This window comes from Stenella coeruleoalba (genome assembly GCF_951394435.1).
Source record: "Stenella coeruleoalba genome assembly, chromosome: 2".
NCBI lineage: Eukaryota > Metazoa > Chordata > Mammalia > Artiodactyla > Delphinidae > Stenella > Stenella coeruleoalba.
In genome coordinates, this window is record NC_137147.1 from 147,819,472 (window position 1) to 147,833,140 (window position 13,669).

At 46.1% G+C, this 13,669-nt stretch overlaps 1 protein-coding gene across 2 annotated transcripts in view; it reads left to right on the forward strand.

Moving 5' to 3' along the window:
* Nucleotides 1-13,669, forward strand: part of MYO1E (myosin IE) — a 202,140-nt gene that overhangs the window by 170,992 nt on the left and 17,479 nt on the right. For both annotated transcript variants that reach the window (XM_079914344.1, XM_079914345.1), the window contains exons 23-26: nt 6,201-6,347; nt 7,873-8,030; nt 10,732-10,824; nt 13,382-13,583. In XM_079914344.1, the coding sequence (XP_079770470.1) occupies nt 6,201-6,347; nt 7,873-8,030; nt 10,732-10,824; nt 13,382-13,583 (600 nt within the window). The remainder of the gene's footprint in view (nt 1-6,200; nt 6,348-7,872; nt 8,031-10,731; nt 10,825-13,381; nt 13,584-13,669) is intronic.

Genomic DNA, 13,669 nt, shown 5'->3' on the forward strand with positions numbered 1-13,669 from the left:
CAGGGAGTCCCAAGATGACGAGAAAATTTGCCTTCTGATCTGCTCCTCTGATCAAGGGATACCCAGATCCTTTGTTCCCATAAAATTTGAGAAATAAATGTAGTATGGGAAACAACCAGCACAATTGCTGTTATCGAAGTAGGGCCAGTGTTCCGAGCCCTGCCCCCAAGCCCACCTCGCCCCTGTTGAAGACCTAACCCGTTTCACCAGGAGAGGCCCAAGCACAGGTGGACATTAGGTCATCAGTACTGCGTTTTCGTTTGCTGTGACCTCTGACTGTCCTAGGTGGGAAGTTTCTTTGGACTCCTTGGAGCCCTTTATGCCTATTAATACCCGGGGTGGGGGGTACAAATTGGTCTCCATAATCTGTAGCCCTGGAGTCATTGCCAAATGCTCCCTTTAACTCCAGGTTCACAGGTAGGGGCCCTTGCTCTTCCTGTCAGCACTGTGGCTTTCTTTTGGCAGAGGGGCTTCTATGCATGCTGAGACGTCCCTAAGTCCCCTGCTAACTCCCAGACTAAGTTCCCTCTGATGAGAGGAAATCCTCTCCGTCCACAGAAGGCTAAGAAAAGAGAAAGAAAGGCCCCTTTGAGCCCAGTAGCTTCCTCCTTGAGTCATGTCCCTGGCCCTCCTGAGGATACCACTGCCTCTCTCAGGGCAAGCCCCGGGCTGCCATTGCATTCAAAGCAGAGGTGTTCTGGTTACTTGCAAACATGTCTTCCTGGAATTTGGAACACTTATCCCACACAGAAGACAGAACTGCTGCTCTTAGGAAAAAGCAGGGGTTTTGTGTGCTCAGGCGTCTGATTTACCAGGTGAGAAATCCTGGCTCCAGTGTGATAATCCAAAGCAGATTTTAAGTTGTGTCCATTCTGGCCTGTGTCACTGTGGTTTCTGATTCTATCTGTTCCCAATTTTCCTGATAAAGGGCCAGGCAGTGCAGTGAGGTTAAGAGTAAACCCTTCAGTTCAGAATGTGGTAGAACTAAGCAGGTGAGTCCATCAGCAGCCTTTTGCAGCCCCACCTCAGGTGGGTCTCAGTGCCATGGATTTCACGGAAACGCCCTAGGCACTGTCGGGTTTTTCTGAGAATCTTGTCTGTGTCCCTCAGGTGAGGGTCTTTCTGAGAATTCAGCTCATGGGCCACGACCTGCTGGCCACAGTCTCCTGGCTAGCTGGGCCCTGAGGCTGCCTTTGCTGGTCCAAGGAACCCAACTGGAAGCTTCTCTTTTTTTCTTGCATGGGGACCAGCTATACCTGGGCTAAGCTGGGTGAGCTGAAACGTGCTGTGCACACTTGGCAGTAGCCGTGGCTATAAGCCCAGGAGTCACAGCTTTGGGGCACATGTGCTGATTACTCTGAGAATGATCGTTGTTCTTTCTATTATTATTGCCCACGTCTGTCTGCAGCCTTCATACCATCAAGGAGTGCCTGATCATCATAGGCCTACATTGGTATCAAGCACTTAGACACTTAATATCTTATTGATCAAGTCTTTGAGGCTTATCAAGGTTTGGGATATTCACACTCAAGTTTGTTCCTTCTGTCTTTTTTTTTTTTTCCCTCCTCTCTTAGCCTCTGGGGATACAGTGTCTCATAGTAAAATCAGATTCTTTTTCTGCTTCTTTAGTATTTCTAAAGAGAAATACTATTATTTCTTTAGTATTTCTGCATTTCTCTTTAGTATCCTGGACATTTGCTTCCTTGTGGCCTTTCCTTGTTAGAGGATGGAATAAAATGAGGTACTTAGCCTGAAATTTGTTCTGGATCTAGGGGAAAAAAAGAGCCTGTGTCATTTAAACTTGTTATATCTGCATGTTATAGTTACTAAGCCCCAGCTTGCGAAGATTAATACCGTTCCCCCATTTCCTTCAGCCGTTGGGTTAGGCTAGTCATCTAAACCAAGTTAGGAATGCAACCACATGGGGTTGTGGAGTGTGAAATGGATTGAGTAGTGAAATGGAATCCAGAGTAGAAATGGATTGTGGTACCAGGAGAACGTGTGTGTGTGTGTGTGTGTGTGTGTGTGTGTGTGTGTGTGTGTGTGTGTGTGTGTGTTCTCAATGTATTTCAGTATTGGCATAGAGAAAAATTTTAACAGTTGTCTATCTCTTCGGGAAGAAAGTTGTAACGTGTTTTGAACACTTTAGGAGGCTTACTTCTTGACTGTTGGCTGGAATGACCACCTAATGGATTCTTCTAGTTCAGACTATCAAAGTGTCCTACAAGCTTCATCTTTCAGCCCGTCCCTAACTCTTACAACTACTGGGAAAGCCAAATTGGCTCACAGCTCCCTATTCAAACAAACCAACCATACAAAAAAACTTACAGGACAATTTGGGGAACTGTGAACATATCTAACTATTTGATATGAAGGATTTATTGTTCATTTCTTTATGTGTGATAATGGTATTGTGGTTATTTTTATTTAAGGAAGCTTTATCTTTTAGAGATACAGACTGAAATATTTAAGGATAAAATAATATTTATACTCTGCTCTACAGTAACCTAGCTGGTGTGTGGAAGTGGGGGGAATGAGACTGTAGATAGATTTGATTGTCTGTGGCTTGATCATTGTTGAAACCTGACATGTGGAAGTTCATTCTGCTTTTTTAGATATTTGAAATTTTTCATAATAAAAAGTTTTTCCTAATCCTTCAATAGACATCATAGTTTTAGAAGTCTTTACCTTTTTGATTTTTTGGTGTTTTTTTTTTTTTTTTTTGGCTGCATTGGGCCTTCATTGCTGCATGCAGACTTTCTGTAGTTGAGGAGAGCAGGGGCTACTCTTTGTTGCGGTGTGTGGGCTTTTCATTGCAGTGGCTTCTCGTTGCGGAGCGTAGGCTCTAGGCGCACGGGCTCAGTAGTTGTGGCGCACAGGTTTGGTTGCTCCGCGGCATGTGGGATCTTCCTGGACCAGGGCTTGCACCCTCGTCCCGTGCATTGGCAGGCGGACTCCCAACCAGTGTGCCACCAGGAAAGCCCAAGAAGTCTTTATCTTCTTATAAATGGTAATATATCTAGTTGAATTATAATTGAAATTTTAAGAAAAATGTTTTTTTAACTTACAAGAAAAATAATAGATTAGACCCAATGGCTCAGAGAGCTACAAAGACTCCAGTTACTCAAAGGGCCAGGAAAATCCTTATCTAAACAAAAGTTAGACCAAAACACTGACACCTGCATTTCTGCCTCGGTTGAAGACGTGGTGAGACGATCAGGAGGTGACCCACTGATATGCAGGTGAGACATCGGATTTCCAAGGCTTTGGGGATTCTGCTGACAGAAGGCCCAGAATGCATTTTTGAAGGATCCTTCAAGAGCTGCTTCTTATCCAAGAACCGTATACTGACCTGGCCTTGCTCTTACTTGAAAAACTCAATTTGCTGGCAGGGTGGCCACAAACTTCAATAGCCCATGTTCTTTGCCTTCCTGTTGTACGTGATGAGATTGGAATTATAAAATCTCCTATGTGGGGTTCTCTCTGAAGCCTCTAATCCGCCTCGTCCTGACAGCTGACCCCCAGAGACCTAAGACCGAGAGCTGTGGGGCTGCCTGTCTGGTTCGGTAGATTTTCCAGTACTTGTACATACTGGGGAAATCAGCCTGGAAGAGGGGGCTTTAGACAGAGGCTTCAGCTGCCCTGGGCACGACATTCTTGCCTAGACTGTTTCATCGCCTGATTGCCCTAAACCTCTGGCGAGAAGAACAGGCTGCTTCACTTCTTGTTCAGCTGACCTGACGCATTCCTGAAATCTTGCCTTGCTGTGGCTTTTGAGCTTTTGGAAACCTGGAATTTCTCTGTTTTTGGACTGATCACCTACCTTGTGTTCAGCTCTGGATCTGAAGGTGAACGAGACACAGTCCCTGCCTTAAGGAGCTCCATCCCGTCCTGGAAGGAGGAGCAGGGCCCTGAGTAAACACGGGGCACACAGCTTACAAGTGTTGAGAGACTGTTATCCGGGATACTCCTGGGACACAAAAGATGGCAGTGAGCCTTTCCCCTGGGGTTGGGTGAAGCTTCTCCCAGGAGGCCTGACACCACGTATATCTGCACTTCCTCAGAGAGATTAATGTAGGATCCCCGGCTGGTGCCACTGGTGTCTCTGGATGGTAGAATTCCGGATAAGGTTTATTTTCTTCTTTTTTTTTTAACCTTTGTAGTTTTCAGTTTACTAAAAGGAGCATCTATTTCATAAGCAGGAAACATTTTTTTAAAAGGCTGAAATAAAGGCAGGGGCTGTCCTACCTGAAACTGCCTTTTCAGCTTTAAAAAAAAAAAGAGTTTACCCAGCGTTTTGTAACTAATATTTTTGTGAAGAAGATCTTGGTTAAGGGAGTGAAATAAGATTTTCTCGTGTTGTCAGCAGTACAACAGTGAGCCACAAAGGCGAGAGGACAAAGAACGAGTAGTCAGCCAAACCAGGGACTAGGAAAGCATCTTTCAACAAGGCCTACTATGCCAGTCGTCTGTAAGGAATTGCAGGTTGAGCATATGAATAAGACGGGGGTGAAGTCCAAACATAAGTCTGAGTTTTTAGAAAAAAAACAAATGTAAAAGCTTTGTTTTCAGATCTGGGAACCTGGGCTGAGGAGAGGGGAATGAGTTGAAACTCTGGCCTGGGCAAAGATGATTTCCTAACTCTCTGACTCGGGTCACCAAAGGGAGGGGTTTTTGAATCTGATGGTTGAAGTCAAAGTATCCAAACAGCCTCTTCTCATTTCCAGACTCACACTGATAATTGACCTTGATGTTTTGCCCTGCTTGCTTTATTTCTTTATGATCATGAAACTTCTAATACATCTGAGCACATTAAACTACTCAAGGTTTCCTGTGTTGGACTCATTTAATAACCCTGTTGAATAATCACTCTACCGCCTAAAGTACAGCCAGGCAAACAGACATGCCCAGACATGAGTCAGGCAGCTGAAATGGGAGTTTCACTCCACCGCACACACCAAAAAGTGGTGCTTCTTTTCTGCCTCTTCCCCGTTGTACACCCTCCTTCCTAAAGCAGAGGTCTTCTTAGACCTCTGCTTTAGATGGTCTAAACCTTCTTAGATGCTTAGAAGGTCTAGACCTTCTTAGATGCTGGGACTTTATTTCTTTAATTTCAAATGACTTGGCAGAGCTGTTGTGAGCAACTTTTACAGAAGTGCCTTTTGGAGTTTTGAATTGCTGTCACTGAAGTGATTAAGACAATTCCAGACTTTTCATCTGCCTAGAAACAGGCAGATGATAGGAGCTTTGTGGCCACACCTTCTGAGGTATATTATTCTCACACTTTTAAGAAAAGATTCCAATTCCAAGTTTGGAAAAGTTTGTGAACAAGGAGGTATAGTGGAGATTGTGAGCTGTCCTGTAATGCCCATTCTCTCCTTTCCATGTGAATAGCTGGCAGCCCACCCAGAGACTACATTTCCCAGGCTCCCTTCACCTAGGTGTAACCAAGTGACACAGTGCTGGCCAATGGGGTGTGAGCAGAAATGACTTGTACAACTTCCTGGTCGTACCTGTAAAGAGGAGGAGTAGACGCCTGGCTCCCAGGCACTGTAGAACTGTCATGTTGGCCCTGAATTGCTTTTACACATGCTCTTGAGTGACAGAGATTAAACCACTGGTTGTCAGGATCTTCATCACGACAAATCCTAGTGCAGGTAGCATGGTTGTGATGTAGGGATGTTTGAAAACAAACTTTTTTTTTACATATACAGACAAATTGTCCTTAAATTCCTGATTTTAAAAGTCATGTGAGAGAATATTTCACTTATGCTTTTGGTGGGCTATAAACTTCTTTTAAAAGCAGATTTTAGTGACTTTATTTTTGCACGTCATTCTGTTTTAAAGATTTTCAGTTATTACAGAGAGAAAGACAGTGGAAATTTAGTGCTATTTTACAGGATTAAAAAAGGGTGGAGGGGCTTCCCTGGTGGCGCAGTGGTTGAGAGTCCGCCTGCCGATGCAGGGGACACGGGTTCCTGCCCTGGTCCGGGAAGATCCCGCGTGCCGTGGAGCGGCTGGGCCCATGAGCCATGGCCGCTGAGCCTGCGCGTCCGGAGCCTGTGCTCCGCACGGGAGAGGCCACAACAGTGAGAGGCCCGCGTACCGCAAAAAAAAAAAAAAAAAAAAAAAAGGAGTGGAAAAATTCATGGAATAAACAAAACTACAACTTTCATTAAGTCTTTCCAATCTCTTTGCAGTACTATGCAGGATGACCTTTTTATTCTTCATGAGCAAGAATATGACAGTTTGCTTGAATCCGTCTTTAAAACTGAGTTCTTGAGCCTCTTAGCAAAGCGTTATGAGGAAAAAACCCAGAAGCAACTACCTCTGAAATTTAGCAACACGTAAGTTGGGATCTGGGGCCTTGATCTCACTGTTGAGGTCCAGGCTGAGAGGAGGGGAGGCCTATGGGGTGGGGGGATGAGGTCTGACTGGCTTGGGTGCTTCTGAGGAGCCCTGGGTGTCTTGGCTTCCCCCGTGGACACTTAGGGCCTGCAGAAGACAGTCTGGATGGTTGCCACAGGCTTTGAAAACGTCACTTTTGCATTTCTGTGAGATAAGGACTTCATTGCATGGTGTCTCTTATCCTCTGAACAAAGGTCACCAACGTGAGGCCAGGAAAAGGCAGATTTTATATATCACCAATAAAAGAATATTTTATTTAGCAGAGCAGGCAGAAGTAGTGTAAGGCTGAAGCAGAAGAAAGTGATTGGAGTGGAACTTAAGTTCCCAAGATCAGTGCGTAATACAGCGTGTTGCTGGGGCATTTGGAGACTCGGGGGCTGTGGATGGCTGGTGTCTTGTGTCTGGGCTCTCACCTTCATTTGCTTTAATAACATTGTCTCGTGGACCAGACACTGGCGGAGTGTTGAACTTCTAATCTCACGTTTGCTGAGTGAGTTATTTGGCTTTTTCTTCCTTCATAATTTCCCCATCTATAAAATGGGGATATCCTCCAGTCTTCCTACTCACAAGGAAGAGGCCAAAGTAAAGCCTTAATCCCGTAAGGAGGGGACCTTTCCATAACTCATGCTGCTGTGGTTACAGTGAAACAGATACTGGAAACAGAATGAATTCATTACAGCTTTTCCAAAGAACAATTTGGCCATGAGTACGGGGGGCAATTATTTTTGTCTGGGAATTTGTGATAAGGGAATAACTCAAAAAAAGGAAGAATATAGCCAAGCCACTCGATAGAATAGTCGGCTACTTGCAATTATGATCTTTCTGTCTTACAACATGAAAAAATATAAGGTAAAAAAAAAGCAAACTATGAAATTGCATTATGTAGGCATATAGGCAATGTGGAAAATGAAAACTGGCCGAGGAGTTCTGCAGTTGTGAGTCAATTTCCCTTTTATTTGGGAAGGGAAATGTTGTCGTTTTCCTCCCTGGGGTAGGGGTGAGGGTGGAGGAATAGAACTTAACTAGCAGCCACATTCTGTGCAAAGATGTGAGCTCTCTGTGTCTGGCATCTCTCGGTCCTCCACAAACACAGACCTGGGCAATCAGAGAGAAACACAGTGACATACCGCAGCGGGTGTGGCCTGGTGACTGGCCTTTCTTTCTGTTCCCAGGGCAGTCCCACCTGTATCCACTTGACAGAGTGACAGAGCGCCTGTACTGGGGTACCTCCCTCACCAACTGGTGTCTCCCAGGGGCTGGACCCCGAATGCTCTGCCTCTGTCGAGGAAACCCACGGACTGTCATGCCTGGCCGCCGGGCCCGGTGCCTGTTCCGATGATCCAGGCTTGCCTTGTTTCTATAGCACGTTTGCCCAGCAGCACAACGCCATGCTGGGGTCTATGAGCCGCACTTTCTCACTGCTCCATCCCGACTTGTTAATTCCAACAAATATGCTTGTCGCAGGCTTGAAATCAAGTTGAAAAAGGAGAACTGGGGTCCCTGGAGTGCAGGGGGCTCCCGGCAAGTGCAATTCCACCAAGGCTTCGGTGACCTGGCCATCCTCAAGCCCAGCAACAAAGTGCTGCAGGTCAGCATCGGACCCGGGCTGCCCAGGAACTCCCGTAAGTGTTCATGGGCCCCACAGGCGGGACCACTGCTAGGCTTCTGGGCTTCCCGCCTGGCCCTCCCTCATCTTTCCCTGAGCCAAATTCTTTTCCTACCAAATGCTCATAACACTGCCCAGATCTGCAGGGCAAAGAACCAGTACTTTGACTGCTTCCTGTGGCTGGGGTTTGCTTCAGATTGAAACATTTCAGACTAAACCAACATCAAGGCAAATGGGCAGGTTAAACCTTTCTGAATGATTTTGTAGTTATATGTAGTATTCCTGGCATTACAGCATGAATTGCGTTTAAAACAAATCAGTTTGCTGGCTTTACATTTCCCAGCCATTTCCAGTCCGATCTTGTTGACAATACAAACCTCATCCTTTCTGTCAATTTTATTTATTTTTTAAATAAATTTATTTATTTATTTTTGGCTGCATTGGGTCTTCGTTGCTGCACGCAGGGTTTTTCTCTAATTGCGGCGAGTGGGGGCTACTCTTTGTTGCGGTGCGCGGGCTTCTCATTGTGGTGGCTTCTCTTGTTGCGGAGCACAGGGTCTAGGCGCGTGGGCTTCAGTAGTTGTGGCATGCGGGCTCAGTAGTTGTGGCGCACAGGCTTAGTTGCTCCGTGGCATGTGGGATCTTCCCAGACCAGGGCTCGAACCCGTGTCCCCTGCATTGGCAGGCAGATTCTTAACCTCTGCACCACCAGGGAAGCCCTTTTCTGTCAATTTGAAAGAAACTGACCATATTTACCAGCTCCCTACACGGTTTTGCTCTGTTACTGTGCATCACATTTAATACCGCCCTCCTTTGCTGTCAATTGCTTCAGTAGAAGACATACATGCAGTAACTCACAGCACAGTCTGACTTCTTTACTGGCCTTTGATTCTTTTTCTATTTATGATATTTATAAAATTATATTTATAAGGCAGAGTAAAATATATTTATATTAAAATATAAATATAATTTATATTATATAAATTATATATAATTTATATTTATAATTTAGAGTAATTACATATGCTATGTACTCATATAATGTAGATATCTTTACAGAATGCAGCCCATGTGTACGGTCGATGAAGAGTATGCCAGGTCGGGAATTCCCTGGTGGTCCAGTGGTTAGGACTTGGTGCTTTCACTGCCGGGGCCTGGGTTTGATCCCTGGTTGGGGAAGTAAGATCCCGCAAGCCACACGGCCAAAAAAAAAAAAAAAGAGTATGACAGGTATAAAATAGGCCTTTATGACATCTGTCTACAAGGCGCACATTGGCACGTACTATGTAACTCACTAATACAGTACAGAGAAATAGCCACTCAGAAAAGGTTGGTATATATCTGTGTATCAGTTGGTATTTGCAGAAGACAGCACATTTAGGTGGGATTTTCTTAAGAGACTTTTACATAAAAGGACTCTTTGCAGGGGTGTTGGCAGGGCTAAGGGAACAAAGTTGGGACTCGGGCAGAGAACAGCAGGATCCCACTGTTACTCTAAGGATTTAGGTAGAGGAGACCCCAGAAAAGAATCTGAAAAAGAATGTATGTATATCAGAGTCACTTTGCTGTACACCAGAAACCATAAATCAACTATACTTCAATTTGGGGGAAAAAAGGAAGAGATACGCCAGCCGCTCTCTCCTCTGGCACCCCAGTCTCCTGCCGGTGCCTCCCACTGACCAAACCCAACTGGAATGCAGAGGCCTAGCACTCCATTGGGCTCAGAACCCAGGGCACAGAGCACGGCAAAGGAGAGCTGCAGATAACCAGCAAGATGTGTATGAGCAACGCTCTCAGCAGGCCTCAAAGTGAAACGTTGTCTAATACGGTGTTTTATTATATCTTCATGGGGAAAAGGGGGCAGGAAGGGGGACACCCTAACCTGGCCTCCTCCCCTTGTCCCAGGACCTGAGACCCAGCTCCTCTGCGTTATGCTGTCATGCCTTATCACTTCCTGCTCTTCTCTTTACTAGGAATTCCCTCTGCACCCCTCTTCCCGCTGGTTTAATCAGCTTCATGTCCTGAAGCTCCTTCATGTCCCACTCGAGACCTTGTTTACTGTGTTCCTTTCCAACACATAGTCTCTGCAGAGATCTCGTCTGGCCCCCAGTGGCCCGGCCGCCCCAGCCCTAATTCCGGCCCACATGAAGCTCCATTTGGCCCTGCTTGTTTTCTAACACTTGCACGTCTGTGTCCAGGGTATCAGTCTGCTTCTACCCTTCAGGGTCTCTGTGTTTACTTAGAAGACTGTAGAACGCAAACTCTGGCGAGAAAGGCTCTGGACTAAAGCAGAGGTGCTGGAGCTGCGGTGTCCTTCACGTCAGTGACCACGATGTGCAGCAGACAGCCTCGGCTTCTGCGGTGCTGTGGTCAGAGCATGAGTGCGAACATTCAGACGTCTCCTCTGTCCCTTTGCAAAGTCTACAACAATAGAAACCCCTTTGTAAGCTTATTAATAACACCTCTTTGTAAAGCTACTGGCTCTGACATTTCAAATCCCTCCCTCCATCACATGTCCTCCAGCCCCTCCCATCCAATAGCTGCGAGGACAATTCTTCCCTCAAACAGCCGTCTCCACTGCAACCAGCCTCCTGCAGATCCGACGGAGACCTGCGTTCCAAACTTCTCAAAAGTTCTCCATAAGCAGAAGACCATCGGGAGCCGTAAAACCAGCCAGTAGCCGCCGATCTTAACTTTGTCTTGCTGGTTTATTTCAGGTCCTACCCGAAGGAACACCGTTCAAAGCAGAGGTTATTCCAGCGGGACTCACAATGCCAACTACCCAATGAGAGCTGCCCCTCCGCCACCAGGTAAGCCAAGCATGGGCCATAGACTAGACCCAGATGTGTAAAATACCTTGAGGAAGAAACGCATTAGCCAGTAAGTGCCCACATATTAGCCAGCCGTGAGCCATTTCATTGCCAGAGGTACTCCTCCCAACACAGTGGCCCTACCTGTGACCCCAAAATCCAGGGGAGGCATGGATGAGCTCCTGAGAGTGCACGGTGGCTGAGTCAGCGGTTTGCACTTCCTTACCTGGCAGTGTTACCTCCCTTAGGAAAGGCTTTGTACATCAGTAAGAGGAAATGGAGCTCCTTGTCCATGACGACCAGAATGTCGTCAGCTTTTAAGGTGTAGGACACTGCCTCTATGGAAATCGGAGTTTGCAAGGTCTAACCCCACCACTACTCACCTCCAGCCCAATACCATGACAATACTTTGCAACTAGTTAACAGCTGAGTGAATAAATAGAAAGTCTATTCTTAATCAGATAGAATCTACGAGAACTGCTCCAAGAAATAAAGTAATATCTGGGAGAATACAAAATGGATTCAGAAAAATGTTTAGATCGTATGTTTCATTTTTCTCATTTTTTTAAATGATAAAAATATAGCATGCAAGTCAAAATCCAAACCCAAATACATGTAAGAGGTTTTGCCCTTCAAAGAATCTGTTTAGTATTGGAAGAGTACTCTCCAAACTCACAAAATGTTTTTCCATCACTCACGATTCAGTTCATGAGGAACTGTCCCCAGAGTGTTTGATGTTAATAAGTTTAGGATTGTAGGTCTGAAAAGGGTCATCTTGGGACCACACTTGACTCAGATCATCCCAGACAAGGAAACTAATTTGTAGCAGTGTCCAAAATAAGCAGTAAAAAGCATTTCTTTTGTCTCCTGCTCTGGAGTCTCACAGTTGGCGTGCTGAAGTATGGACAACCATGCCTATCAGTGAGAAACTAATTCTCATCTCTTTTGGAGTCCCCATCCTGCCTGGCCCAGCTGTCTTTCCTCCCCTCTGCCTTTATCCTTGAAGAAAATCCAAGCACAAAAGAACCTAAGAGAACCAGTGTAGTGTTTTGTTACTACTTATGCGCCAGCCGCCCGTGCAAAATCCTGGCCAGACCACCTGGAAAGCTCATTTGCCTCAGCTGTGTTGGCCACGGTCGGCTCAGACCAAATACCTGACCTTGAGCACAGCTCCCAACCTCTGTGTGTGACAGTTCCTTCACCAATAAAAGGAGGCGATTGGACCCCAATCCCTTACATCAGTACTTCTCATACTATCTATGATGAAGGATCAAGGGCTTGGGGTTTCGTTTTGTTTTGTTTTGGGTTTTTGGGGGGTTTTTAACTTAATTTTTAATCCATCACGAACTATTCTTTTGTAAGATATAATAAAAGTTACTAGAAGAGTGGAATTTTAAAAGCATTCAAAATGTAAGCCAAAATTTCTTACTAGATTCAACAGACATGAGATATGTCTGTGAAACTGCTGTGAACGTTTCTAAATGCTTGCTCTTAATTTCTGAGCTTATTGATGGTGGGTGGGTCACGAGTGGCACGGAGCAGTCCATCTATGGGACCCCTTTTGAGTATCATGGCCCTGGAACACGTCCCACTCTGGATGCCCTTCTGCTGTCCTTGGCAACCTTGGCAGCATGTGGGGTCTCAGCAAGCTCCTTGTCTCTTTCATGAAGAAATTGACACTCTGAAAGGTCAAGTATCTCGCTCAGGGTCAACACAGCTATCAGAGGCAGAGCCAAACCTGAACCCCGAGTTGCCTTATAAACTAAGGGTCATCCCACTGGTACCAAAGAGTTCTTCTCTTAATTCGCATGGAAGAGGTTTGCTTTACGGTGGCTTTACCAAAAGCGTGCCTTGGGGAGCCTTGTTCCCCTTCACTCTTCCCCAAATCTGTCAGTGAGAGAAGAGATAAGGGCTTCTTCATACATAGCTGGGAATGACAGTGCCGCTTTCAGCCAGGGCGCACGGTTTGGAGCCCAGCACCAGTCTGTTATTTACCAGATAATGCGATCTTGACCAGGAACAGTTTGGCTAAGACAGCTTGCTCTCTCCAGATTAATCCAACCAACGGCCACATCTCCCCTGCCTGTGTGGGGTGCTCCCTTCACCTCCCACAGCTCCTGCAGAGGACACCCCAGACTGACCCCTTGAAAATGGATGTCCAGCTGTTTAAACAGCTGGCTGCCAGCCCTCCTGAATCACAACGTCATCATTTTTCTTAGACCCAAGAACGTGCCTCCCAACTAGCTGCAGGCTTACCTTTCTTTGACCGTTGGCTTCGAATCCCCGGAACATTTTTGGTGGTTCTAAAGTCAGGATCAACAAGCACGCATGAGCGTCTGCTCTGTTGCAGGCACTGGCCGGGCAGTGTACAATGTCTTGGGCTCTATGCCTCGCAAAATATGAGAAGTCATGCCCTCCCTTATTTCAGAAGGGGAAACTGAGGCCTGGCAAAGCTAAGTAACTCACTCTTGGCTAACGGGTGGAAAACAATTTGGAGAGCCTTTAGCATAGGATCAGAAATTTTCTGCTTTGTTTTCTCCTCTTTCCCACTTTCTAGGCTACCATCAGAATGGAGTCATTAAAAACCAGTTTGTGCTGCATCCCCACGCTGCTGGAAACCAGAGGTCCACTCAGAGGAGCCTGTGCCCTTCTATGGCTCGCCCACCCTTACCGCGACAACAGTCCGTTGGCTCAGACCGAGTGTCACAGACGCCGGAGAGCTTGGATTTCCTCAAGGTCCCAGACCAGGGTGCTGCAGGGTAAGAGCCCCACCTCCCATGGGTGAAACTCACGACCTCCATCTCCACCAGCCACACCAAGGCTCAAGGATTTGGGGGGCCATCCA